We start from the raw sequence: 26,367 nt of genomic DNA, 5'->3' as shown, positions 1-26,367 counted from the left end.
CATAGGGGGCGATGCACTCGTGGCATGAGCACGGCCCCTGTGCTTGGCCAGTGTGTCTGCCACCAGGTGGGTCTTCTCTGTGGTCAGTGTCCGAGGCTCGCAGTTTTCTCTCCATCTGCAAACACTCCTTTCAAACTAGACAGCCGTGTGTCGTTCAAAGCTAAATCGTGTCGGTAATAAAATGCAAAACAGCCAAGCTGCTGTTCTGATTGGTCCTCTGTGCCCTGGTGCGTTGTGAGTTTCTAAATGGCCATTTCCCCACCTCAGGCTCAACAGAGGCTTCACTGCCCCTGGAGAAGGAGGAGCAGGTCCGGCTTCAGGCTCGGAAACGGCTGGAAGAGCAGCTCCAACAGTACAGGGTGAAGCGCCAGCAGGAAAGAGTGAGTCTCCCTCTCTTGAACAAGCTAGTGGAAAGCTTCACGTGTGAAAAACAGCAATTAGTCAGACATAATTCTAGGATCTGCTGTTTATTTCTCTCTGGAGGGATGGGCTTCTGTGCTTCTCTGCAAAGATCATTTTTGTCATGTAGTTCCCACCCTTTGGGAGATTGCGCAGGCTCTGGTTCCCACCCCGTCTGGTCCTTCTTCCCCCTGAGGCTGCCTTTAGAAGAGCAGGGGCGACAAATACTTGGGCAGAACTGCTGTCTGTGCTTGAGTGGCCAGTCCTGGGTTTGGCTTGTTTACTGCATAAGTGGCACAGTTTCTACTGAAATGTGCTGTACAGTGTTAGAATATGTGCCACGTCCCACACATACGATAAGTATGTCCTTATGCTTTGCTAAAATCAGTTGTGTTCAGGTATGAAACTCTCGTTAGGATGCCAGTGAAAGCAGTCTTTTTAATCACATCGAGTGACTCTAAGAAAGGGGGGTATGAAGGTTCATTTCACTCTTCGTCCAAGTTTTCTGTGGACTTGAAAAATATCAAATTAAAGGAATTTAAAACTAAACAAACTTTTAAAAAACGCTTTCGGGGATTGATTTAGTAGTGACAGGTCCTCATCAAGGTTGGCCATTTGTTTTCCCAAGAGAGAACCTTGGCTTTTCGAGCGTCAGGGCTCTGAAGCCAGTGTAAACGAACTGGAAGGGACAGCACCAGGCTCTGAACTGACAGAGGCTCCCACCCGGGCAGGGGCTTCTAGGGATCCCTCCAGACGGCCTGCCAGAAAACATTACAGGGATAGTCAGTAGTCAATAGTAATTATGTGTGCTAGGCACTGTGTTAAATTCCCCACGGACATTATAGTGAGGCTCGGACAGGTAAGGAACTTGCGGTAAAGTAGCAGAGCCAAGATACAGACCAGACAGTGTCTGTGTGCTGAGCTTGTCCACAGCTTGCCTCCCAGGGGTTTGCACCGCAAGTCCAAGCTCTGCGTGGGTCATCCAACATTAGGCAATTAATGTGTCAGTAGTTCAGTGTGACGTTTCACATCATTTCCTATTTTTACAAAGTATATGTATGCATATATGTGTATAAAACCTTAGCCTCAGTAAGATAACTTCTGTCCGGCTGCTGGACTCATCACACACTGGTCTGACCAACCTGACAGGCCCGCTTGCTTGGTCACCCCCCCTCCCCCGCCCCATGCCGCACTAAGCAAGGCAGGCAGCAAGATGCCGGCTACTTTGGCCCCCACCTGTCCCCTGCTCTGGAGACCCTCGGGGCAGGGCCGGCCGAGGAGAGTGCAGCCTGGCAGGTGCCGTCCTCATGCAGATCGGCATCTGGGTGGGTCCTCCCCATGACCCAGGGGAGCTCAGAGCTGAAGTGACCACCAGTGCCCCCTGCTGAGCTGGGATTTGAACCTGCCTATCTGAGCGCAGAGCCGTGCTCCCCGCTGCTGTGCTTGTGACCCATCAGCATGGCCTGTCGGTTCGTGGAGTGGCATAAACCGAGTGAGGTTTTCTTTAAGAGTACAGGTTAGTTCAAAGTGGGAGAATCTCTTGATAGAACTCATCATAATGGTCATTCCATGTGGCAAGACTTATGACCATCTCAGTAGGTGCTGAAAAGGTATTTGATAAAACTCAGAATCCTCGATTCAAAAAATACAAAACAGGCAAGCAAAAACAATTAAACTAGGAGTATAAAGATACTTATTTAGGAATGTAGTTCAAACCTCATACTTAAATGGTAGAGATGAGGAGTGAAAGTCCTCCCCTGTTGGAGAGCATCTCCATGCATGTGCCTTCACGCAGAGGTGGCGATCAGTTTCATGCAGGGGAGCACCCTCTCTGCGCTGTCCCTCACGCGACCGTTCTCACTCCCCTGTCCTCAGCTCCTTCTCCAGCAGCAGAGTCGAGGTCGTCCTCATCCTTTGTGACCATGGGTATGTACCAGCATTGCATTCACCAGCCCATAGTGATTGACATTTAGGTGGTTTCTAATTTTTTGAAATTGCAGACAATGCTGCAGGGAACGTTTTGTGTCTTGGTATACTTTTGTGGGTAAATCCTTAACTGTCAAATTATTGGGTAAAAGGTTTTATGTATTTGTTAGTTGATATGTATTGCCCTCCACATAGGATGGACTGGTTTACATTCCGGTTAGCAGTCTGTAAGATCCTTGGCAGCGTTAGAAATAATGAAAATTGAACCTTTGTCCTCTGATAGGTGAAAGAAAACCAGTACTTCCTAACAGTAAGCGCCTCTTTGCGTGTTGGCTGTTTGGGTGTCTTTGTCAGTCTTTGTCCGTTTTTCTGTTGGTTGTCTTTTTGCTATGTTGGTACTGTGTATGAGGAAGTTATCCCCTTCTAGTATTTTCGCAAATAATTTTTTCTTAGTTTGCCGTGACTTCTTTTCTGGCATACTTTTTGCTGCACATCAGTTTTTTTGTTTGTTTGTTTGTTTTTGGCTGTGGCGCGCAGCTTGCAGGATCTTAGTTCCCTGACCAGGGATCGAACCCGTGCCCACTGCAGTGGAAGCACAGTCTTTTTTTTTTTTTTTTTTTTAATTCAATTTAAAAAATATTTATTTATTTGGCCGTGCCAGGTCTTAGTTGCGGCACATGGGGTCTTCACTGCTGCGTGCAGGCTCTTCGTTGTGGCATGCGGGATCTTTAGTTGCCGAACGCAGGCTCTTTAGTTGTGGCATGTGGGCTCTGAGTTGCAGCATGCAGGACCTAGTTCCCTGACCAGGGATCGAACCCGGGCCCCCTGCATTGGGAGCGCGGAGTCTTAACCACTGGACCCCCAGGGAAGTCCCGGAAACGCAGTTTTAACCACTGGACTGCCAGGGAATTCCCTGCACATCAGATTTGAATGTTTACAGTCAGAACTTTCAGTCTTTGCTGTTACTTCTTTTGGGGTTCATGTCATATTTGAGAGGATCTCCCCGTTTGAAGGATATAAGTAAATTCACCTCTGTTTTCTTCTTATGCTAAAAATAAGAGATAGTATAAAAAGTGTTAAAAAGTTGTGTTTTTTTCTGTGTAAATCTAATCCACTTGAAATGTTTTGGATGGAGGCGAGAGGTGGGAGTGAGCCTCTTTGTGGACAGCTGGCCAGTTATCTCAAATTGCTTATTTTATAGTCTGTCTTTTCCCTACTGGTTGGAATGCTACCTTATTGTGGTGCTTCTTAAATATCTATAGACCCCACCTATGCTTGGACCAGTTCCCGGGCTGTGTTCTGTGTCATCAGCCCACCTGCTGCTTTTCTCATTCTCAGTGGATCTAATTATGGCAGCTTTATAGTGTGTGTTACCATCTGGGAGGCCCGGCATGTCCAGCGCACCACGCCCCTAACTCTTCCTTGCTGCTCTGGCTCATTTATCCTTCCTCTGGTATCCCAGCATCATTTCGAGATGCTCCTCGCCCACCTTGTCCCTTGCCACTTTGGGGTTGCACTAGCTTTGTAGAATAACATAGAACTGAGTATTAATCTGTAAGAGAAAGTCATGTTGATTCAGCGCCAAGGAATGGTGTCTTCCCTCATCTCCAGCCTCATTCAAGGCCACTTGGAAGTTCTAGCTAACATGATGATATGAGAAAAAGAAGTAAGAGATATAAATATTGAAAAAATAGGAGAAATGTTGTTATTTACAGGTGTTGGTAACACCTTGGTAAAATGCTGGAGAATCAACTGAAAAATTGCTATCATTATAAATTTATAAAAATATAAAATTATTAAAATAATTGGGGTTTAGAAATTGTCAGTTTCAAATACAAATATGAAAAATCAATAGTTATCCTAGTATGACCAGTTATGAAATTAGTGGGAAAAGATAATATTTATAATATCAACAAAATAATAAAATATCTAAGTGTTAAATTTAAATGACAACAAAAATGGTTTAGACTCTAGATAAACACTACATAACTTCCTCTGTCGAGGGTCAGGCAAACAGATATGAATAAATGGGAGGAAGTGGCTCATTATCCCCTCAGTAATTATAAATTTAAGGTAGTTCTAATTCAACAGGACTTTTTTCTTAACTTGAAGAAAAATTTCAAGGTTTATGTAAAAGAATTATCATGGGAGAATAGCCAGGAAAATTGTGTGAAGCAGGTGTGCGGAGGAAGGACTCGCTCTGGTGGGTGTTTGGAAACGCCGTCGGGTCAGAGTCAGGCGTGCGCTTGGCCCTCACCCGGGGCCCCGAGGGGGCAGCGAGTCACAGAGCACGGGAGGCCTGTGCCGCGGCCGCGTGGCCGGGAGCCCTCGTTGTGTAATCGGCGCGGCCTTTCTGGATGGCAATTTCTGAATGCTACTTGTCAATTTTAAACATAATTTTTGTACTTTCTTTTCCTTCTCAGTCAAATCAACCTGTAACTAAAACGAGACTTTTTAGCACACTTGATCCTGAACTCATGTTGAACCCAGAAACCTTACCGAGGGCCAGTGCCGTGGCTATGACCAAAGAATATTCCTTCCTGCGCACCAGCGTCCCTCGGGGGCCGAAGGTGGGCAGCTTAGGGCTCCTGGCACATCCTAAGGAGAAAAAAAGTTTCAAATCAAGCAAAATTCGGTCTCTGGCTGATTACAGAACTGAAGATTCAGACGCTCGGAATTCTGGTGGAAACGTTCCGGCTCCGGACTCTGCCAGGGCCTCCCTGGAGCAGAACCGAGGCAGCGGGACGTCAGTGGTGTCTGAGCTCAGCCTGTGTCCCGAGGCCGACGACCGCCTGGAGGATGCGTCCCTGACGGGGGACAACGTGTCCGAGGCTGACGGGACCGAGAGTGACAGCTCCTGCTATAGCAGCATCTCTGCCCGAGGGACGGCCGGCCTTCCGGTGAACACGGGGGGCGCGCGCCAGGCCCCCTATGGGGCCAGCAGCCAGGAGATCGCCGCCGGTGCCCTGGGCCAGCTCCCCTCCATCTCGGATGTCCTCCAGGCCGCAGCCGCCGAGCGCCAAGAGCAGAGGCAGAAGGTCAACGGGGAGACGCGGCGCCGGGCCGACAGCATCTGCAGCAGGTGGGTGACGCCGGGGCCCGCGAGGCGCTGCCTTCCTCTCGGAGTCCCTCCGTTGGTCTTTAACGCTTCATTTATATGCACTCTGTCTCTTTGTAAGAAGTGGAATTGGGTCGAATGAGTAATCACCTGCAGTGTTAAGATATCCTGCCTTCCAGGATCTGTGTAGGCCTGTCTCTGAAACTGCACAGATGTGACGGGGGCTCACGTCTCCACGAGGACGTTCTGGCCGTGTGGTGGCTGAAAAGGCCGTGCTGTGGGCGGGAGTGTTTATCGGTAGCAGTCCTAAGAGCTTTGGCTCGCTACCTAAATCTTTTTTACTTACTTATTTTTTAAAAATTGGGGGAGAGGAGCAGAGGGGTGTGGGATTTGGAGAGCATGGATGGTGTAAAGGAAAGACAGTGATCGGTCGTCTTCCCACCGCCTGATCCTTTGTGCCTTTATCCTCCAGCGTGTCCATGGAAAGCTCTGTTGCTGAAACTCATGATGAAATGTTGCAGGTTCTTAAAGAAAAAATGAGACTCGAAGGACAGCTGGAAGCTTTATCATTAGAGGCTAGTCAGGTAAATGGAGATTTGATGGATGTATCAATGTGCCATGTCTTTGAGAAGAATGTGCAGTTCCTGTTCGTGCGTACAAAGCTATACATGTGTCTTTAGGAATCAGCTTTATCAGCAGCAGCAGCAGCGCAGCGGCCTCGTCTTCTGTAGCTGTACATTTTTGTCTGCTTGATTTGTCAGCCACAGAAAGAGGTGTGCTGGTTTCCCGCTCCGTGTGGTTTCTCCCTGTATCTCCGTCAGGATCTGCCTGGGAGGCTTCCTAGCTCTGCTGTCAGAGACCTAACAGTCCACGACAGTTAAATCTTTGGGGTGGATTTCACCTTTTTCTGGCCTGGTGAAATTGTCATCTTTGCCCCTTTAGTACTTTGCTTTTTCTGATATGAATTTTGCTTTGTCTGGTTAGCATATGCCTAAAGAATCATTTTCCATCCCTTAGTTTTCAGCTTTCCGATCAACAATTAGAGTAACTCAGTTCAGCTGCCTTTGATCCTCTGCACTTGGCATGGAGACGGAGACGGGGGAGAGCACAAGGCCCTGGGGGGCGTGAGGTCGAGGCGGGGGCTGTCCCTTCCCCTCGGGAGCCTGCGCTGTGCGGGGGGGGGGGGGGGGGGGGCGGGGGCGCCGTGTGCTGTGCCGGGGTGGGGGGGGCGCTGTGCGGGGGGCGGGGGCGCCGTGTGCTGTGCGGGGGGGGGGGGCGCCGTGCGCTGTGCGGGGGGGCGGGGGCGCCGTGCGCTGTGCGGGGGGGGGGGCGCCGTGCGCTTGCGGGGGGCGGGGGCGCCGTGCGCTGTGCGGGGGTGGGGGGGCGCCGTGCGCTGTGCGGGGGGGGGGGGGCGCCGTGCGCTGTGCGGGGGGGGCGCCGTGCGCTGTGCGGGGGGGGGGGGGCGCCGTGCGCTGTGCGGGAGGGGGGCGCCGTGCGCTTGCGGGGGGCGGGGGCGCCGTGCGCTGTGCGGGGGGGGGCGCCGTGCGCTTGCGGGGGGCGGGGGCGCCGTGCGCTGTGCGGGGGGCGGGGGCGCCGTGCGCTGTGCGGGGGGGGCGCCGTGCGCTTGCGGGGGGCGGGGGCGCTGTGCGGGGGGCGGGGGCGCCGTGCGCTGTGCGGGGGGGGGCGCCGTGCGCTGTGCGGGGGGGGGGGGCGCCGTGCACGCGGGCGTGCTTGCTCTGCTGCATGTGCTTCTCAGGTCTCATGACTGTTTTGTTCACACGGTCCTGGGACACAGACTCTGTACGTGAAACTCTAGACTGAAGAGGTGATTACCGAGGTGTCGGGGCTAATTTTAGTTGCACACGATTTTCACTGTGTCCTCCTGTAGAACGTGACCTCAGCAAGTGTGTGTCCACCTCCCCTGAGTTTGACGCCCTGAACAATCGAAGCACCTTAGCTGGCTTTTACTTTACCTCCTTATCCTCCTGAGATTTGATTTGCTCTTCGGTTGTGTCCCAGCCAAGATCTTTGTGGATTGTTACGGGTGCAAAACTTTTTGGCATTTCTGTGAAGATGCTGATTATACTTATTGCAAAATCGTATGCGTTTGCTCAGTTAATTCATTTTTTGGGGGTATTTGTTCTTCCGTTTGTTGAATTTATTGTTTGTCTTCACGACATTGGTCTTCTGCTATTGCGTGTTGACGTGCAGCTGTCTGCTCTTCTTTGCATTTTGAAGTTGCTGTACACACACACCCTGACAGGCTGACTTCGGGGTGGGTGGGAGATGCTGATGGGTGGGTAGGGGTCGTGCCCTTTGCTCAGTGTCTGTTCTCAGCTGCCCCTGGGGCCTGGGGCTTCTCGAGGCCCCACCTCTCCTCTCCCTGCTGGGTCCTGCGGACAGTGGTCCCTGCGGCCCTGCCACGTGGCACAGACCGTGCCTCAGGCTGCTCCATGCCCGGCGGCCCTGGCTGCAGCCCCTCCAAGCCTCTCCTGTGTAATGGCACCCTTTCCCCGCAGACGTGTTCTGTGGATTTTGTTTTCCCCAGATCTGAATCTGGCTGCTCTTCGTCTTTTAGAGATCCCTCAGCACTCCGGGTATTCTTACACTGTGTGTTTGTGCATGCTTGTGTGCTTTTTTGTTTTTTGGACAAATATGTTTTCCAGCGTCCTTGTGGGTGAGTGGGTGCTTGCAGAGCTTTTCCCACGTGCTGCCCTGCTCAGGTGCCACCGTGCAGAACACAGGCAGACTCTGTATTCACCCCTCCTACCTCTTACGCCGGTTTGGAGAAACCCCTTCTTTTTGGATAACTGTAATGCTAGAGGTGACTGAATGTTTTGGAAAACATGGTGCTTTCCTGTAAAGTTCACCTGTTGGACACCTTTCTCTGTCTCATTGGCTGTGTTTTGGCAGCCCTCTTAATACGCAGGGTGGAAGTGACTTATTTTCCTGAACGTCAGCGTGGCTCTGTGTGGGTCTTTCCAGGCACTTAAAGAAAAGGCCGAGCTGCAAGCGCAGCTGGCCGCCCTGCACACGAGGCTGCGGGCACAGCTGGAGCACAGCCACAGCAGCCAGCAGAGGCAGGACTCGCTCAGTTCGGAGGTGGACACCTTAAAGCAGTCTTGCTGGGACCTCGAGCAGGCAATGAGCGCTCTGCAGAACATGCTGGAAGCCAAGAATGCTAGCCTGGCCTCCTCCAACAGCGACCTGCGGTTGGCAGAGGGGCAGTACCAGAGACTCATGGCCAAAGTGGAGGAGATGCAGAGGAGCATCCTCAGCAAGGACAACACAGGTGAGCATCATCCCGCGGCTGCATGTCTGTCCCTTAGTCGCGTGCAGGCGCCCAGGGGCTGTGCCCCTGGTAGGGGTTGTCTCGTCTGCTCTGAGGACTGATCTTTGTCACATCAGCGTGCTGGGGGTTATCCTCCCTTCTGATTTATACATGAAGTGTCCACTGGCCTAAAGTAGTGTTGTTTTTGGTTCAGCTTGAGGAATTCTGCACGTTTTTGCATGCGCATCGGGGGGGGGGGGGGCGGCTTAGGTCTTAGAAATGGACTTTGGACCCCTGACTGTCAGAAGTAATCATTTCCACTCTTCTGCCTTCTCAGTCCATTGTTGTTTGGGGGCTAGATCTGCCTGCTTATTCCAGAATTGCAGGTGCCATTTAAAATATTTAAAAGCAACACTTAGACTGTTGAGTAGTAGATCTTTATTTTCCCTTCCATAAGTTCAGGTTTTGGGTCTAGCTGGATCCCTGTGGGAAGCCCCTCTGGAACGATAGACAGATGGAACAGTGGAGTCAGGGAGCCTTGCTGGTGGGCCAGGCACGGCGGACCTGTGTGTCCTTCCCTCGTGCTTTCTGCTCATCCTGGGGGCGCGTACTCCATTCCCAGAGCCCACGCTCCACACCCGGCCGGCGCCAAGAAGTGTGGTCTGTGGGCTCACGACATCTCACTGTGCTGACGGGAGGAGGGGGAGAGGGGGTGGGAGAATGGCGCTCAGAGCCCAGGGCGTGTCAGCCCAGACCCTGGTCCTCCAGTGCAGGCTGGAGAGATGGCGTTCTCGTCCCCGAGGTCTGGGCGTCTGAGCGACGCGAGCGGGGCGCAGCGGGGCTGCTGTGAAGGACCACGTCTGCCGACGTGGAGTCTTGGCCGTAAGGCTTGTGAGACGAGGTTTCAGATCTGATGAAATAAAGGAAAAGTGACAAACCGCTGTGGCAAAAACTTTATCCGGATCCTGGGGGGGAAAGCACCAGCTGAGAAATAAAACAGCCGACTGACTTTAGTCTCTGAGCATTTTATGATACCCAATCCCTTAAGAAAATTATAAAATCCAAGAAGTTCTGTATTGCTCTGGGTTGCAAGGCCTGGCCTGAGCAGAGCGCGGCAGACAGCAGACTGAGCTGCCCCCCGCGCCGTGCCGGCTCCCCCGCGCCCTGCTGTCGGTGCGTCTGCTGGCTGGGGGACTTGGGGGTGCGGGGGAGATGCTGCTGTTGCCATCCGAAGGCCCCATTGCTCTGAACTCTGAGGCCCATCTGTCCCCAAGGACTTCACATCAGGGGTCATGGATCCTATTGTGTTTTTTTGTTCTGTTTTAAATTTTCGGAAACTATCATTAGAATCATAAGTGTTTTCTTAAATACTTGGTGTAATTTATTTTTAAAATAATTGATTGGTTTTGTTTGTACTACGATTTGGGTTTCTGCTATGATTTCCTGTCTGCTCCCCTTCCCGCCCTGCCCTCAACAGTGTTGACTGTATCAGCAGACCAGCGGGGTTTAGTGTGTGTACCATTCTTGAGCTTGTTGATGACTCACAGACGTCATCATGCCAAAGTCTCGAGCCAGAAAGCTCCCATGGCAACGTTCGTTGTGGACACACAGTCGATCTCATTGTTTGCAGATTTGCTAATTGTGAATTCTCTGACTCACTAAATGTATTTGTACCCCCATCAGTACTCACAGCTCTTTCCAGTCATTTGCAGATAGGTGCAGAGCAGAGAAGGGTTGGGGTCACCTGATGTGCAAAAAGGCTCAGCCTTCTCGGTTCAGCTCTTGTACCACAAGTGTCCTTTAATGGTTGATTTAGTGCCACGTTTTTTGCATTTTTGTGCTTTTTGGGGTGGTTTTGCTCTTTACGATTAACCCCAAACACTGTGTGGTGTTCCTAAGTGCAGGAAGGCCGTGATGTGCTTTGTGGAGAAAACACGGGTGATAGACAAGCTTCGCGCAGGCACGAGGTACAGCGCTGTCGACTGTCAGTTCAGCGTTAATGAATCAACAGAAAGTGAAGCAAGGTGTCTTTCAGCAGAAGCACACGTGAAACAAGGCTGTGTGTTGATCAGTTGATGAGCAGTGACCAGACCCTAACCGGGATGCCCGGGAGCTGTGGCTCGGCGCTTGCGGGTGCACATAAGGCGTCGTGCCGAGGAGGAGGGGACCCAGCATGCGCCGCTGTCTGCGGAGCCGGCTTGACGGGACCTTTGGCGCGGCCGGGCTCCCCTGAGCATCTCTGCTTGCTTGTTTCAGTGCACGGCCTGCGGCAGCAGATGACGGCCTTGCAGAGCCAGCTGCAGCAGATGGGGCTGGAGCGCACGACGCTGACCAGCAAGCTGAAGGCGTCCCAGGCCGAGATTGCGTCCCTGCAGAGTGTCCGGCAGTGGTACCAGCAGCAGCTCGCCCTGGCCCAGGAGGCCCGGGTCCGGCTGCAGGGCGAGATGGCCCACATCCAGGTACAGCCCCTGCCGTGGCCGGCGGCTCATGCTGCACGTCTGGTGTGGAACACTTGCTTTTTCCCTAAATTGAAGCGACTTTTCTGAGTTTAGATTTCACCCATACGTTTTTTGAAAATCTGCTGAGCACCCGTCTAGCCCACACCCCACCGCATGGGCAGGGAGGCCCTGCGGAGAGGGGTCACCGCCTTCTGTGACCTTCTGACACAGGGAGTTTCACAGCTTCTGCTTGAGCATTTTAAATACTAAAATCCCCCTCTCTGGGACGTCCTGTGTTCCTCGCTCTGAGTCGTACATCCCGTCCCCTCTGTGGGGTCGCCTTTTGTCGTTGGAACCCCGCTGTCAAATCCACGCCTGCGGGGGTCTCGGGCCTCTTGCTCCCCGGCTCTCCCGCGCCGTCACCGCGGCAGGAGTCACCACCTCCTGTGGCGCGTTTCTTACGTGCACAGAGCGCGGCACACGCCACCTCCTGGCAGAGCTCTCCAGCTGCCTGGTCACCAGATCCTCCCAGAGAACACTCGTTTCCCATATCCTCGCTTTCTTCCCGTGTTGTTAGGGTACCAGAGTGTCAGCCTCTGATTCTGCAGGAGTGGGAGCAGGTGTGAGGCCAGGTCTGCAGGGTGACCGGGGCCGAGGCGTGCTCTTGGGAGCAGTAGGCAAGATGCTGAGATGCACTTTGCTCCAGATCGCAGTGTTTGGACTAATTGGACCGATTGTGAGGGTGCTCATGGTGCCTTGGTCAGCCTGTCTTCTCTTTGAATTTTGCTGTGGGTTTTATTTTATCTCCCCACTTTTTTTTTTATCCAGGTGAAATATTGTACCTTTTTTGTTACAATATTCAAAACACTGAAACTTTACTTCTCAAGTAGAGGATGTAAAGTACTAACTCCACCAAATGCTCTTTTTTAAAAAAATCTAAAGTCTACAAATATACAAAATAGAATTTTAAAAGATTTGTTGTATATATTTTTTTAATAAATAAATAAATAAATAAATTTATTTATTTATTTATTTATTTATGGCTGCGTTGGGTCTTCATTGCTGCACGCAGGCTTTCTCTAGTTGCGGTGAGCTGGGGCTGTTTGTTGCGGTGCGCGGGCTTCTCATTGCGGTGGCTTCTCTTGTTGCGGAGCACGGGCTCTAGGCCCACAGGCTTCAGTAGTTGTGGCTCGCGGGCTCCCGAGCGCAGGCTCAGTAGTTGTGGCGCACGGACTTAGTTGCCCTGCGGCGTGTGGGATCTTCCCGGACCAGGGCTCAAACCCATGTCCCCTGCATTGGCAGGCGGATTCTTAACCACTGCGCCACCAGGGAAGTCCTTATGTTCTGTATTTTTTAAGCTAGAGGACCTGGCTTAAATACGTCCTTAGTATAAATAAGCGTTTGTTCTGCTTACCGTGTGCTTGGAAATAATTGCAAGTCAATGCAATTTTGAAGCTGTCGTGCATTTATTTGAGGCATAAAATATTTAAAGAAGCCAGATTTATGTCCTGAGCTAAGTCAGAAATGGCATTTGGAAGACAGAAATGGAGAAAGAGTCCAAGGGAATGGCAGTTTGAGAACCGTAACTGCTTTTTTCAAATACCTTTGACATCCAGGTTCAGCATTCCTTAATTACCGTGTGTGATACACTTTCACCCTCTTGTTCCAGTAACATAGAAGTGTCCCAGGAACGTTCAGGTCGGGGAAGAACGCAGGGTAGTCTTTATTCTTTTGTTGCCTTGAGATGAAGTCCCGGCGAATGACGCCTTTCCTTGCTCTGGGCAGCTTCCGTCTTGGACCCTGAAGCTCACAGCTTCTGGTCGCATCGGGCACCTGTAAGTCTAGGAGCGTTCACGTCAGCTCTGGAAGGGACGTGCTCGCAGGTCTGCACGGCTTAGGTCAGACCGGGGCAGATGCCAGTGCCGCTTCCTGGGAACGGCCAGGGTCAACCTGGTGCGTGACCAGGACAGTCGGGGACTGAGAGGGCAGGGCCTAAGGTGTGTCTGGCCGTGGGTCAGTTTATCTGATGGGCAGATTCCTGGCTGTCCCTGCCACCCAGATGAGGCCCCTCACCTCCGGACTCAGGGATGCCCCTTCAGTGGGAACTGTCATGTAGGTCTTGCAACAAACCGCACCGTCGTGGGGGTGATGAGCGCTGACTTCTGGGCTGCCGGCTGGCTCCTCTTAGGTACACAGAACCCAGATGGCCTGAGTGTCATGGTGGCTGCCAGGAGGGTGGGCAGGGAGGCCCTGCGGGGGCGGTGGTCCTGGGGAGCGGCCCTCCCGGGGGCCAGCGCTGTACAGAGACCCTCACCCTGGTGGCCTCAGGGACTGGCTGGGCTGTGCTTGTGCTTGGAATCTAGCAACCTTCGACTTGTGGTGTTTTCCTTTGAAGATCGGACAGATGAGCCAGGCGGGCCTCCTGGAGCACCTGAAGCTTGAGAATGTGTCCCTGTCCCACCAGCTGACGGAGACCCAGCAGAGGTCGATCAAGGAGAAGGAGCGCATCGCCGCCCAGCTCCAGGGCATCGAGGTGGGGCTGTGCTTCTGGGGCTGCGGTGTGTCAGTGTTGTCTTGGGGTTTGGGGGTTTGTGTTTTGTTTTTTTTTTTTTTGACATTGATCAAGGTTAGGAAAATATACCAATACATACACCTATACGTAAACATTAGTACTACATACGTGCGTACGTATGCTTATCTTTTAAAATACTCCCTTGAACCATGTGCAGCGATTTAAGGTTTCGGGATTCTGTTCTTCGTGTTCCCTGTACGCTCATCCCCTCCCTCGTCTCTGCGTTGTCAGAGGTAACCGGGGCCTTCCTCTGCACTGCCCAGTTCCGGCCTCAGCCTGCGTTACCATTTCACACTCCAACAGCCACGTGTACTGCTTAGGACCGTGTCCAGCCGCCCCTGTGGATTATCCCAGGGTAGGGAGATGCAGTGGCTTTCACCTGTGTTCTTTGTCAGCTGTGAGACCCTGGACTTAATATCTTAACTCTCTGGGCTTTGTTCCCTTTTCATTCAATATGGATAATAATACCTACTTAATAGGCTTGTTGGGAAAAGTAAAGAAGAAAAGGAGTACACGGCATCCTTGCAGTGTGTACCGAGAACCTCACGGTCACACGGAAGGTTGGTGTTCTGTGACTGTGGTCTCCCATCTCCCCACTTCTCTGCACGTGCTCCTTTGTCCTCACGGATGACGTGGATGATGAAAGACAGTCGTGTTGTGTCAAACACATGCTTCAAGGGCTCAGTGTCAAAGAACTAAAAAGATTCTAAGTTATAAGCTAATGTTTTTTCCCTAAGAAAACTCCTAGATGTTGGGTCTTACCTACGTAGTCAGGACGTAAGGAATGCCATATTTGCCCCACGGCCCCTGGTCTCTAGTCTTACCAAGTGGCATCCAGAAGTAATCTTGTGGGACTTCCCTGGTGGTCCAGTGATAAAGAATCCGCCTTCCAGTGCAGGGGACACGGGTTCTATCCCTGGTGAGGGAACTAAGATCCCACATGCCGCGGGGCAACTAAGCCTGCGCACCACAGCTACTGAGCTCGCACGCCTCAACTAGAGAGCCTGCGTGCCGCAAACTACGGAGCCCACGCACTCTGGAACCCGCACGCCACAACTAGAGAGAAGCCCGCGCGCCACTACGAAAGATCCTGCGTGCCTCAGTGAAGATCCTGCGTGCCACGACTAAGACCCGATGCAGCCAAAAATAAATAAATAATCTTTAAAAAAAAAAAAAAAAAAGAAGTAATCTTGTGAAAGAGAATGTGCCGTGTGTTACACCCCGAACAGCCTGTCTTCATGCAGGTGGCGGCGGTGGTGGCGGCTGTGGTGGCGGCTGTGGTGGTTTCATTCACCACTTTATCCCAGTTCTTAAAACTGGGTTGTCTGCTTGCTGCTCTCTTCAGCCAGGCCCGAGGGTCAGCAGGGGAAGCATGGGTGGAGGAATCGGCTGGTGGCCTGTCTTGGCAGTGGGGGGGCGCCAGCTTTCTGCCCTCGGGCCCCCTGTCTGTGGGTCACGGACAGGATGGTGACGGGGGCGATGGCTTCTCTCCGGGGTGGGAGGTTTGCCCGCTGAGGCTGTGGCTACAGGTTATCCTGCTTTTTAAAAAATGCTCTGTCTTCTGGGCCCAGGCTGACATGTTGGACCAGGAAGCTGCCTTTGTGCAGATTCAAGAGGCGAAGACGATGGTGGAGGAGGACCTGCAGAGGAGGCTGGAGGAGTTTGAAGACGAGAAGGAGCAGCTGCAGAAGACGGTGGCCTCCGCGGCGGCCCTGGAGCGGCAGCTGGAGCAGGCAAGCCCCGCGGGGGCTCTTGTCGCTGCCCTGGGGCCGCGGCCAGCCGCACGGGGCTCGCTCGCGCTGGTCTGTCCGTCACGTCGTCAGACCCCCGTCAGGCGGGGGTTCACTTCAGCTCGTGGTCTTCCGTGCCGCAGCTTTACGCAGAAGGCTGCCTCCAGAGCGTCAGTCCAGACTGTTTAAAACCCAAGCACGGAAAAAGTACAAACTCTTGGAGCACGCGGTGTTTTCGTTCAAGCGCGGTTACATTGACTGTGGTTCCTTTTTTCCTAGGTGAAGCTGACTTTGCATCAGCGAGACCAGCAGCTTGAGGCTTTGCAGCAGGAGCACCTGGACCTGTTGAAGCAGTTCACCTCGACGCAGGAGACGTTGCAGAGCAGGGAGCAGGCCCTCGGGGACCTGCAGGTGCACCGCGACGAGCTGCAGGCCAGGCTGGATGAGCTGCAGGGGGAGGCCGCCGCCAGGGACGAGGCCATCCGTTTCCTGCAGAACGAGAAGATCGTCTTGGAGGTGGCTGTGCAGGCGGCCCAGAGCGGCAGGGAGGAGTTCGATAGAGACGCAAAATGCCTGGAAGAGGGTGCCCAGGACACGTCAGAAACTTTAGAGCAGTTGACACAGGAACTAGCCATCAAGTCCAGCCAGGTAATGCAGTTTGCTGTCACTTTGTTACGAGTGGAAATCACATATACAAGAAGTAACGCTGATTGTTTGGTCCTTTGTTTTGTTTGTTTGGTTCTTTTTTTGAAACATGGAAGAACGCTTCCAGGGGAGGGCCCAGGGCTCAGCTGGGGAAGGGGCCCACAGCAGCTGATGGGGTACTTCCGGTCCTAGGTTAGTGGCTGGGTGTGTAGGTACCTGGCTGAGAACTGGGAACCGAGTTGTTTGGGGCTTTGAAAGTAATCTGCCAAGAAACACCAGCTTCAGTGCACCTATGATGAGGAGCTCAGACTTGGGAAAAGCAGCGTGGAACTTTGGTTCTTTCCTTCCTGACTGCCTGACCGCAGTGCAACCCCCTGGACGTGTCGGCAGGACGGTGGGTGAGGGTGGGGAGACGGCTGAGGGTCTGGGTGTGTGCGCACGTGACCTAGCACGCCACACCCGGGAGCTGCCATGCTATGATGTGGGTGAACAGTAAACAAATACAGACGGAACAAGAAAGCTGCAGGGTGTGGAGGAAGTATAGTTAGTGTCAGGAATGGTTTTGTCTTCGAATCCCACTCCATGAGCATCGAGGACAAGAGGAAGTCGGCATGTTTTCCCTCCAGGAAGTAGGTGCGATTTCTCTGCAGGTGCTGACCCGTCTGTAACCTTCTAGGACAGGAGGCACGGAGGCAGGTCATTGATGCCTCTGTGCGCACGTGTCCCCCTGAGGCACAGGGCCCTCCCAGAGCCACCAGTGTAGTGTCTGCACACATGTCCCTCATAGGTGGAGCACCTGCAACAAGAAGCTGCCTCCTTGAAGAAGCAGGCACAGAAGATAAAGGAGCAGTTTCTTCAACAAAAGGTAAGAACACGTGGTTAGTTTTCTTTCTGTGAAACAAGTGCATGAAGAAAATCCTGTACGTTTAATCTCTTCACTGGAAGGAAATCATTCGAGAGGAAGGTAACAACTAGACTCCAGCTTTTTTAAGGCACTTCACTGATTCTGAGGTACACTCCTCACCCCTCCCGTTTTTATACCTCTGAAGTCAGGTGCATTTTCGGGGGGAGGGGGGGGTTGGCATCCGTATCATGCGGATCATGCCCTGCTGGCACATCAGAGTGAGTGTGTGTTGCTTCCACAGCAGCCGGGCCTCCTGCTTAACGTTGCTTTGAAAAAAATCACACCACGATCCAGCACTGAAATAGGGCACTTCACATTAGTGAAGCCAGTTCTGCTGTCTGAGGAATGAGTGCAGAGCACCACCAAGGGTCTGAGGAAGGGCAACCGAGGGCGTTGTAAGCGGTGGTGGGTTTTGTCACTGAGATGCGAGCGGGAGTGCCTGTCAGAAGCCAGGCAGGGCAAGTGGAGCGGGAAGGAGTGGCCACATTCCCCCAAGAAAGTGAAGCAGCCGGGGCCCCCAGCGGCTGGCATGGCTCCCCTGTCCATCACCCAGTCCTGTTTAGGTATGTGTCTCAGTGAGTGGTATCTCAGATTTGGTGAAATATGTATCTTTAGCCCCAGAAAGTTATATATAGATAAGTGGTGAGCATTTTTGTTTAAACTGCTTGACCCCTTGGAAGACCCGCCCCGCGGGCTTCAGCTTCCGGCCTGTTGGGCAGGTGATGGTGGAGGCCTACCGCCGGGACGCCACCTCCAAAGACCAGCTCATCGGTGAGCTGAAGGCCGCCAAGAGGAGGCTGGACTCGGAGGTGAAGGGGCAGCGGCAGGAGGCCGTCAGGCTGCAAGGGGAGAAGAGGGCCGCGGAGGTGCAGCACTTGCGTCTGCAGAGGGAGGCGTCCCAGGCCCGTCAGCAGGTGGTGGACCTCGAAGGGCACCTGCAGGCCACGCAGAGGGAGCGCGACGAGATGGAGACGCACTTGCAGGTCTGGGGACGCCTTCGCCTTGGGAAGCTTCAGCCGAACGGGCCTGGGGCTGTACGGTGGGCGGGGCGGGGCCCGTGGAGAGGTTCTGGAGAAACAGGCTAGAATAAGGCCCTCCTGGAGCTCAGATCCAGGCGGAGTAGAGCCGTGAGGGGGCTACTGAGATAGTCCGAGCCGGCGTTTGGGCGCTGGAGAGAGGCAGCAGGGGGCACGGAGTACCGTGGGGTGACCGGGCGCACAGGGGACGTGGGCCGGGCCGCCTGCAGCAGCTGCTTTGGGCTCCGGGCTTTAAGGGCGGTGGGGCCGGATTTGCTGTGCACGCACCAGGGCCCCCGTGGCCGGCGGAGTCTGTGAGAGACAGTGGTGGCCGTGCCGCTGAGGGTGTCTGGCACGGGACCGGGGAGAGGGAGACCTCAGGCCAGATGCCTGCAGCTGAGGAGCGTTTCTAAGGCAGGCGGTAGACCTGGGGAGAGTGGTGGGCAGGGTGTCAGACTGAGGGCTCCGTCTTACGTGTGACGTGTCAGAAGTCCCACGAAGGGCTGGGCAGGGTCCAGGGAGGCAGGTAGGCTGGAGGCCGCAGCTGAGAGCCATGAGGGTGCAGGCGGGACAAGAGGGCCCGGGGGCTGTGGAGAGCCAGGGGCTGGTGGGATCCCCGCAGCTGCAGGACGCGGGGCTCGCAGCTGCGAGGGCCGAGCCGGTCCTGGGGGGACGATGCTCATTGCACAGGGGGAGACGGGGCAGCGGGCAAGGCCAGGAGGGGGCGCGAGGCCACCCCGAGGTGCTGGGAGAAGCCGGGGAGGGGACCGGTTGGGAGCCGTCGCCTGAGGCTTTCTTGTTGGCAGCTCTTCCCGCCTGTCCCACCAGCGGCCTTGACACGGGCGGTGCAGGGCCCTTGGCCTCTGTGAAATGGCCGTTTATCGCGGGGTCCTCGGCCAGGGTCTTCCTCAAAGCCCGTGCCCTGCAAGGCGGCCCTGAGAGGAAGCCACTCCGACATTTGGGCTTCAGGTGGAAGGCTTGGCACTCCTCATTTTGTCTTTTCCTCCCTTTGTTTGAAGTCTTTGCAGTTCGATAAAGAGCAGGTGGCTGCTCTCACGGAGGCCAACGAGGTGCTCAAGAAACAAATAGAAGAGCTGCAGCAAGAAGCCACGCGGTACGCAGGCGCGGGGCGTGTGCTGGCGGGAGGCCGGGCGGGGGTTGTGAGCCGTGCGGGCCCCCCAGCACCGTCTGTCCAGCCCTCGCCGGTCTACAACAGCTGGCCTAGGAAGTCAGAGTCCAAGTTTAAGGCTGGAAAAGTGATTCCATCGTGATCTGACGGTTACACGTGGATGTGCTAACACATCCTTTCACAAACACTCCCCGTTTGTTTTTGTTTTCGTATTCGTTTGACTTCTCGTGTCAAGCACTTGTTGCAGCGCCCTTCACACCCCTAGTGCCCTGCCCGGGGTGGACACCTGTGCTCGTCCTCCCCCGGCCGCACCAGGCCTTTCACCCCCGCGGCGTGTCCCGCACCGCTCTGCTCTGTCAGCCGCTGACTTACTGCGAGCCTGAGTGCTGCGTTTCTTGCTGCTGATCAGGAAGAGCGCTGGAAGCCTTTCTGTTTGGGGGGAGAGGACTCTTCTCTGTCTCCACAAGGTGGTTTAAGCACCTCCAAGAGGGGAGCAGGACAGATGAAAGCACGGTGCTGGGCTCTGTAGGGGACGCCCACCGACCACATCCTGGGGAGTTGGATTCTGGGCAGCGCAGTGCTGGGGAGGGTGGAGCTGGGGGCAGAGGAGGGTGGAGCTTGGATGGAGCCGCACTTGGCCTGTGCTGGGTGTGGCACGTGGGTCGGAGGTGAGCTGAGACCGGCTGCTGTCTCTGCCGCGCCCCAGGGCCATCACCGAGCAGAAGGGGAAGGTGAAGCAGCTGGGCTCGGACCTGAGCCGCGCACAGAAGGAGGTGAAGACCAAGCACAAGGCCTACGAGAACGCCGTGCGCATCCTCAGCCGCCGCCTGCAGGAGGCCCTCGCGGCCAAGGAGGCGGCCGAGGCCGAGCTGAGCCAGCTGAGAGCCCAGGCGGCTGGCGGCAGCGGCAGCGACCACACCCTGCACGTGGGTAACCCGCCTACTCCGCCGGTGCAGGGGGCTGCGGGGGCCTGACGTGTACAGGCACCTCCCCTCCGAAACCCTCCTAGGAGGGTCTAGAAAGGCGGTGTGGGGCCAGCGTGTGGGCAGCATTTCTTCAGAATTCCTCACGGTAGCAATGTGACCGGGGGCTCTGCCGCTGCGTTTGACCCCTGCGAACGCGTGCGGGGCGCTGGCCCCGGCCCCCCTCGTGTCTGGGGAGGAGGTTCTGTGAGCGCCACGCGTGGGGTGCGAGGGCTCGGGGTGAGGGTCGAGGGGTCCAGGACAGCCTTTGGACAGGTGGCGTCTGAACTGGTCTTGGTGACGGCGGGCATCTCAGCGGAGCGCTGCTCCTGTGTGCTGGGTCTGGGGGGCACGGAGCCAAGTAGGGGTCTGGCTGGAGGGGCTGTGAGCCGGGGTCGGGGAGTTTGGAGTGGACCTTCCCTGTGACAGAGAGCGAGCTGAGACCTGGCCACTGTCCTGTCGGGAGGACCCGAGGCCAGGAGAGGCTGTGACGGTAGCTGAGGTGATGGGAACCCAGTGCAGGAGCCGACGGGAGGCGTCTCGGAGGCCAGCGCCAAGGGGAGGGCGGGTTGCTGATGGCTCTGCCGACAGACGGCCCTTGAGATGGACAGCATGTGCGACATAGTGGAGGGAAGTGCCTGTGAAACGCTCGGGTCCAGGAGGAAGAGGGACCTGCACATGGCGAGGGCTGAGAGCCGCTGGAACTGCTCTTCCCCCCGCGGCGTCCTGAGGCGAGGGAGAGCCTTTTGCTTTGGGTTATTGTTTAGGGTGGGGGACCGGCAGCAGGGCGGGCACGCTTGTGTGTGTGTGTGTGTGTGTGTGTGTGTGTGTGTGTGTTTGTGTGTTTGTGTGGAGGGGGTGTATGCATGTGGTGGAGGCTCTCAGGTCTCCTCTGGGCGTCACACTGTCACTCTGTCAGTCACGAGTGTCCTGGTCCCCAGATCCCTGCAGTCTGGATCTGACCACCTCCTTTTACTTTGGCTAGTGGGTATAAAATTCTGCGTTTTGTTTATTACCCACCGATTTGAGTCATTTCCCTTATGCTTAGTAATCATATTTTTTTCTCATCTTTGTTTCTGGTTCCTCTCAGTTTAAGAATTCGTAAGTTGGAGGACACTGTAGCATAGCGTGGTGTTCTTTTGTCAAAATACATAAATTCAATAGTCCCTCTCACATGCTTACTTTTTACATTGGGAGGGGGAGAACTTACTCAATTGCAATTTCCTTTTTACTTTAAAATCTCTCTCTGTTTAATTCTTTGACTTACATGGTACCAGCAGTGGGTGTCACTGCCATGCAGTCTGTCACCCCCTTGCTGCACAGCCGGTGGCAGCTGGGCAGGAGCACAGCCTGAGAGCCAAAATCCTGGTTCGGCCTGTACTTCGGCCCTCGTGAGGTGGGGTCTCAGGCAGCTCACTCACCTTGCTGATCCTCAGTAAAACGGAGGCCGAGGATGACCAACAAGGGCCTACTGTGCAGCACAGGGAACTCTGCTCAATATTCTGTAACAACCTAAATGGGAAAAGAATTTGAAAAAGGATAGATACATGTATATGTTACTGAATCACTTTGCTGTACAACCTGAAACCAACACAACATTGTTGATCAACTCTACTCCAGTGTAAACTAAAAAGTAAAACAAAATGAGGCTGATGGTGCTTCCTTGGTGGCGCAGTGGTTGAGAATCCGCCTGCCAATGCAGGGGACACGGGTTCGAGCCCTGGTCTGGGAGGATCCCAGGTGCCGCAGAGCAACTAAGCCCGTGCGCCACAACTACTGAGCCTGCGCCCTAGAGCCCGTGAGCCACAGCTACGGAAGCCCGCGCGCCTAGAGCCCGTGCTCCGCAACAGGAGAAGCCACCACAATGAGAAGCCCGCGCACCGCAACGAAGAGTAGCTCCCGCTCGCCACAACTAGAGAAAGCCCGCGCGCAGCAACGAAGACCCAACTCAGCCAAAAATAAATAAATAAAATAAATAAATTTATTTTAAAAAAAAGACTGAAATGAGGTAAATGGTAGAGTCTCCCTCATTAGGACGGCTCTGTGGAGAGACACCTGTGAGATTCTCAGATCAGCACCTGCCCCACAGCAGCAGCAGGAACAGTGTGTGTGCGTGTGCATTTGTGTGTGTGTGTGTGAGCACGTGTGCGTGCACACGCGTGTGGCATTGGTTACATCGTGCCTGGTGCAGCTTAGTTGCCACAGATGGTAATTGGTAGCTCTTATCTTTCTGTATTTTCAAAGCATTAAGTGAAAAAGTTAGTTTGTGAGTCATTACCACGTGGCTACCTGGTAGCTGATTGCGTCCTGTAAGGGAGAGGGAAGGCTGCAGAGCCGATCACCTGTCGCATGTGGTCGCAGCCTCGCGCTGTCAGTGCCGAGCCGGGCTACATGGCGGGACCCGTGACCAAACCGACCCTCCGTCCCGGCCCTCAGGAGCGGGTCCAGGCCCTGGAGGCGGAGCTGCAGGCTGTGGGCCACAGCAAGAGGATGCTGGAGAGGGAGCTCCAGGAGGTCATCGCGCTGACCGGCCAGCAACTGGAGGAGCAGCGGGAGAGGGTGCTGGAGCTGGAGGACGAGGTAGGCGGATGCCGCGCAGCCCCGCGTGCAGGGCGCTGCCGCTGGCCCGGGTGCTCAGCCTCCACTCTGCGCTTCCGGGGCCGTCGGCCGCTTGCCCGGGTCTCTGAGCACCCGCCCTGCCGGACCCCTGCACACACGCGCTGCAGCAGGGCCCGCTGTGCCCGCTGCCTCTCCGGTATGGCAGACGAGACACCCGGCTCAAAGGGGCTCGACCCTTTAGAGGAACTCCACGTAACTCTCAGGCCCAGACGGTCGTGGCTTCAGGTGGTGCCACACGAGCAGCGTGGTGGTGTCACCTAGGGCTCTGCACAGGGTCCCAAGGTGGCTGTCGGGAGCCGCGGGGCTGCGTGCACAGTTGACAGTTGTCTCTCACACTCAGTCCGGGCGCGCCTGGGCTCCGACCCTGGGTGTGCTTCCCCACAAGCCCACGGTCCCCGGGGGAGGGCTGGGCTGTCGGCTGTGGGTCCAGGAGAGAAGGGGCGTGGCCGCGGCAGCCTTCCCAGCTGTGAGGCGAGGGCCCTCGTGTCCGGGGCAGTGCTCACCTGTGCGTTCTTGCGGGTGGTGTTAGCTGTATCAGTTCCTGGTGTGCGAGCGCTCCACGAGCCAGAATGGGCAACTCCCTGACGTCACGGTGACTTTGGTTTGTTTCAGCTGCAAGAGTCCAGAGGCTTCAGGAGGAAGATAAAGTGCCTTGAGGAGTCGAATAAGAAGTTGGCTCTGGACTTAGAGCATGAGAGAGGGAAGCTTATGGGCCTCGGACAGTCCAGCGCGGCCCTGAGGGAACACAACGGCATCTTAGAGACAGCTTTAGCCAAGAGGGAAGCAGACCTGGTCCAGCTGAACCTGCAGGTATGGAAACTCCTTTGCAGCAGGAGACTTGCTGTAGGCCGGGCAGCCCTCCGAGGGCTTCGCTGTGTGGTCTGCACTTGGTCATCACAGCCACCTGCAGGGTAGAGGCCAGAGAATCTGCTGGAGTCGCAGCCCCTCTGCCAGCCCTGAGGCGGGGGTGGGTCCGGGGCGCCTGTGTCTCCCTGCAGCTGAGCTGTGGCGGGACTAGGCTCAGCCCATGAGGTTCCCTGTGGGTGGGCGACTCCCGGGGGGTGGAGGGGACCCTTTCCCAGCTCAAGGCAGTCATGCTGTACGTAAGGGACTCTGACCCGAGGGCCTCCTGTGATTCAGCACTGGGGTTCAAACCCCAGCGGGGCTCTCCCTGCAGACCCCGTTGTTAGCTCCTCAGCTCTGCAGCCCCCCTGGGTGTTTCAGGGAAGTCTTCAAATGGCGCTCAGCAGCCCATCCCAGCCCATGCCTTGAATTCACCAGATTTGAGAGCGCTTCCTTAGTTCCCACCACTCCTGCCCCGGGCAGCCTTGCCACGGAGGCGATTGCATTGATAACCCTTGGTTTATATGCATCTTTTGGGTTTCTAACGAGATGCTTGAATATGATCATATGATTGATGATACCCCTGTGATCTGAGATTTCAGTTTTGCTAACGGCGTTCTCCAGAGATGGAATTCTCACTCCTTTCCTGGCTTGTACCCTTGTTGGCAACATGTCATGATGTCTTGAGCCCCCGTGACGCTAGACTCCCCTGCGTGGCACTGATCAGATCGGCCCCTGCTTGCTCCCAGGGCTCTTCAGGCTTTGGAAATTTGACGTCCTTCCTTCCTTACCACTCTTGGAATGTGCTGTAGGTGCAGGCAGTTTTGCAGCGCAAAGAGGAGGAGGACCGCCAGATGAAGCAGCTCGTCCAGGCCTTGCAGGCCGCGCTACAGAAGGAAAAGGTGACGGTGCACAGCCTCGAGGAGCAGGTGTGTGTCTACCAGCCGGTTCCAGATTGCAGCCTCATAGAGCCTCTGGAATGTAATTTTTAAATGTCTCAAAACTGAGTACTAGTACCCTTGACACATGAGTTCCCTTCCAGGAACTTAGCGTGTGAATACCTTTGCTGACGTGTCCAAGGACGGGGTGTCATCGTGGGGTTGGTGACAGCGAGGCTGGAGAGAGCCCCCACCCTGTGCTCATCAGTGGAAGAGTGTGTGCCGTCGTGCGGCTCTAAGATATGTGCACAGAGCTCCGTAGCTACGTATTTTGCTGGGGAAAGATGCCCTGCACGTAGTGTGGAGTTAAAAAGCAAACTGCAGAACAGTATATGTTTATTTGTGTTAAAAATGCAACCAAGAAAGGTGGTTCTGGAGACCCACGGCCATGTTCTGCATTTGGAGCAGTCTCCCTGGCTGCTCCTTTCCATGCGCAGGTGTTCACCAGTGCATCAGGTGGCTCATCCCGCAGAGGGGCCTGCCCTGGCCACCCTGCGAGCTAGAGTGGACCTGCCCTGGCCACCCTGCGAGCTGGAGTGGACCTCAGGCCGTGCACTTTAAAATTTTTACGGTCGTGATGCCTCGTCTGTGGTTTCTGTAAAGCTCTTTCCTCATTAGACTGTCAACTTCCTGGGACGAGGTCTGCGGCTTGTTTACCCTCATGTCCCCAGTGCCTGCACAGAGCAGATGCCCAGAACATGTTTGTCATTGGCGCATTCATGCGTGTGTAGGTGCATGTGACCTGGGCTTTGCCACATTCTTTAAGAATTTCTCCACGAAAGTACACTAGAGATAGAAGGAAATAGTTCTTTATTTCCTGGGTGAGACAGTAAGACATTCTTTTAAAGTAGAACTAGGTTTAAGATTTGTTAAGAATATTTGAACATGAACAATTATTGGCTTATTCTTGACCCACGTTTGCCTCACCTGCAGCTGATGTTTTATCCGTGCGTGGAGTTGCTGCACGTCTAATGGTTCCGAACTGAGTCAGCAACACTCCCTACTTTTCTATCCCCACCTTCCTATCTTTTGCTCTGTACTCAGGTATCACTTAATAGTTTTATTCTCACCTTAAAGACGTTGTAACTAGGAGATTTTTAACTAAAAGTGCTGGGGGGATAATATATATTTGACTTTGATTTCTTTTTTTAAGGGCAGTAATTGTAAATGATGCTTATTTATTCCTCTAAGTGCATTTGGTCTGATTGTCTTGATTGCAAAAATAGTACATGCTAGTAAAAATTTTTAGTGTGCACGGAGATTAAAGTACAGATCATCTTGAATCTCTACCTAGTGACAACCACGGCTAATATCTTCTATTGGAGTTTTTTTTCCATTCATGTATGAGTTCTTTCTATATTCATCTGTCACATACTCTAAATATTTTTACTAAACTTCTTTGAAATGAAGTGCTTGCTAGTGCAATTAGACAAGAAAACTAAATTATTGGAAAGGAAAATGGAAAATTTCGTTATATTCTGAGAATTTGCTTTTTTTCTCAGAAACCTTGAGATAAACTGTTTTTAACTATGAAAAAGTTAGTTACATCCTAAATGGATAGTGAGCAATAGCTTTATTACAGTTAGATGGTACGATGGAAAGGCAGATTCCTCCCAGATACATGAGTGATGAGTACATGTAACAAGAAACAGGCAGGTACACTTGAGGAAGACTGTAACAACTACTCAGACCAAGAAAGTTGGACACGTTTGTTCGCTCAGCAGGTGCTGCTACCACGTTGCACGCTTGCAGGCCAAGCGTGTGTTCAGTACTTGCATCCTTGACGGGGACCTTGGAAGGCTTTGGAAGGAAGGCCTGCAAGAGCAGCTAGGATGCAAGGGGCTGGGCGGCGGCCTCCACGAACCCGGGCACGTCCTGCGAGGCTGCGCCTCTGTCCTCGATGACGCCGTGTCCTTC

At 54.2% G+C, this 26,367-nt stretch overlaps 1 protein-coding gene across 3 annotated transcripts in view; it reads left to right on the top strand.

The window, feature by feature from the left end:
* GOLGA3 (golgin A3) overlaps positions 1-26,367 on the top strand; it is a 44,805-nt gene that overhangs the window by 10,140 nt on the left and 8,298 nt on the right. For 2 of the 3 annotated variants that reach the window (XM_061169463.1, XM_061169461.1), the window contains exons 4-18: positions 268-380; positions 4,749-5,407; positions 5,856-5,967; positions 8,369-8,675; positions 10,911-11,113; positions 13,488-13,625; positions 15,236-15,397; positions 15,674-16,042; positions 16,827-16,904; positions 17,663-17,926; positions 18,979-19,073; positions 19,795-20,014; positions 22,487-22,630; positions 23,282-23,479; positions 24,325-24,441. In XM_061169463.1, the coding sequence (XP_061025446.1) occupies positions 268-380; positions 4,749-5,407; positions 5,856-5,967; positions 8,369-8,675; positions 10,911-11,113; positions 13,488-13,625; positions 15,236-15,397; positions 15,674-16,042; positions 16,827-16,904; positions 17,663-17,926; positions 18,979-19,073; positions 19,795-20,014; positions 22,487-22,630; positions 23,282-23,479; positions 24,325-24,441 (3,179 nt within the window). The remainder of the gene's footprint in view (positions 1-267; positions 381-4,748; positions 5,408-5,855; positions 5,968-8,368; positions 8,676-10,910; positions 11,114-13,487; positions 13,626-15,235; positions 15,398-15,673; positions 16,043-16,826; positions 16,905-17,662; positions 17,927-18,978; positions 19,074-19,794; positions 20,015-22,486; positions 22,631-23,281; positions 23,480-24,324; positions 24,442-26,367) is intronic. The other variant, XM_061169462.1, reaches the window with a different exon arrangement.

Source organism: Eubalaena glacialis, chromosome 15 (genome assembly GCF_028564815.1).
Source record: "Eubalaena glacialis isolate mEubGla1 chromosome 15, mEubGla1.1.hap2.+ XY, whole genome shotgun sequence".
Classification (NCBI taxonomy): domain Eukaryota; kingdom Metazoa; phylum Chordata; class Mammalia; order Artiodactyla; family Balaenidae; genus Eubalaena; species Eubalaena glacialis.
This window is presented reverse-complemented; position numbering and strand designations above follow the sequence as displayed.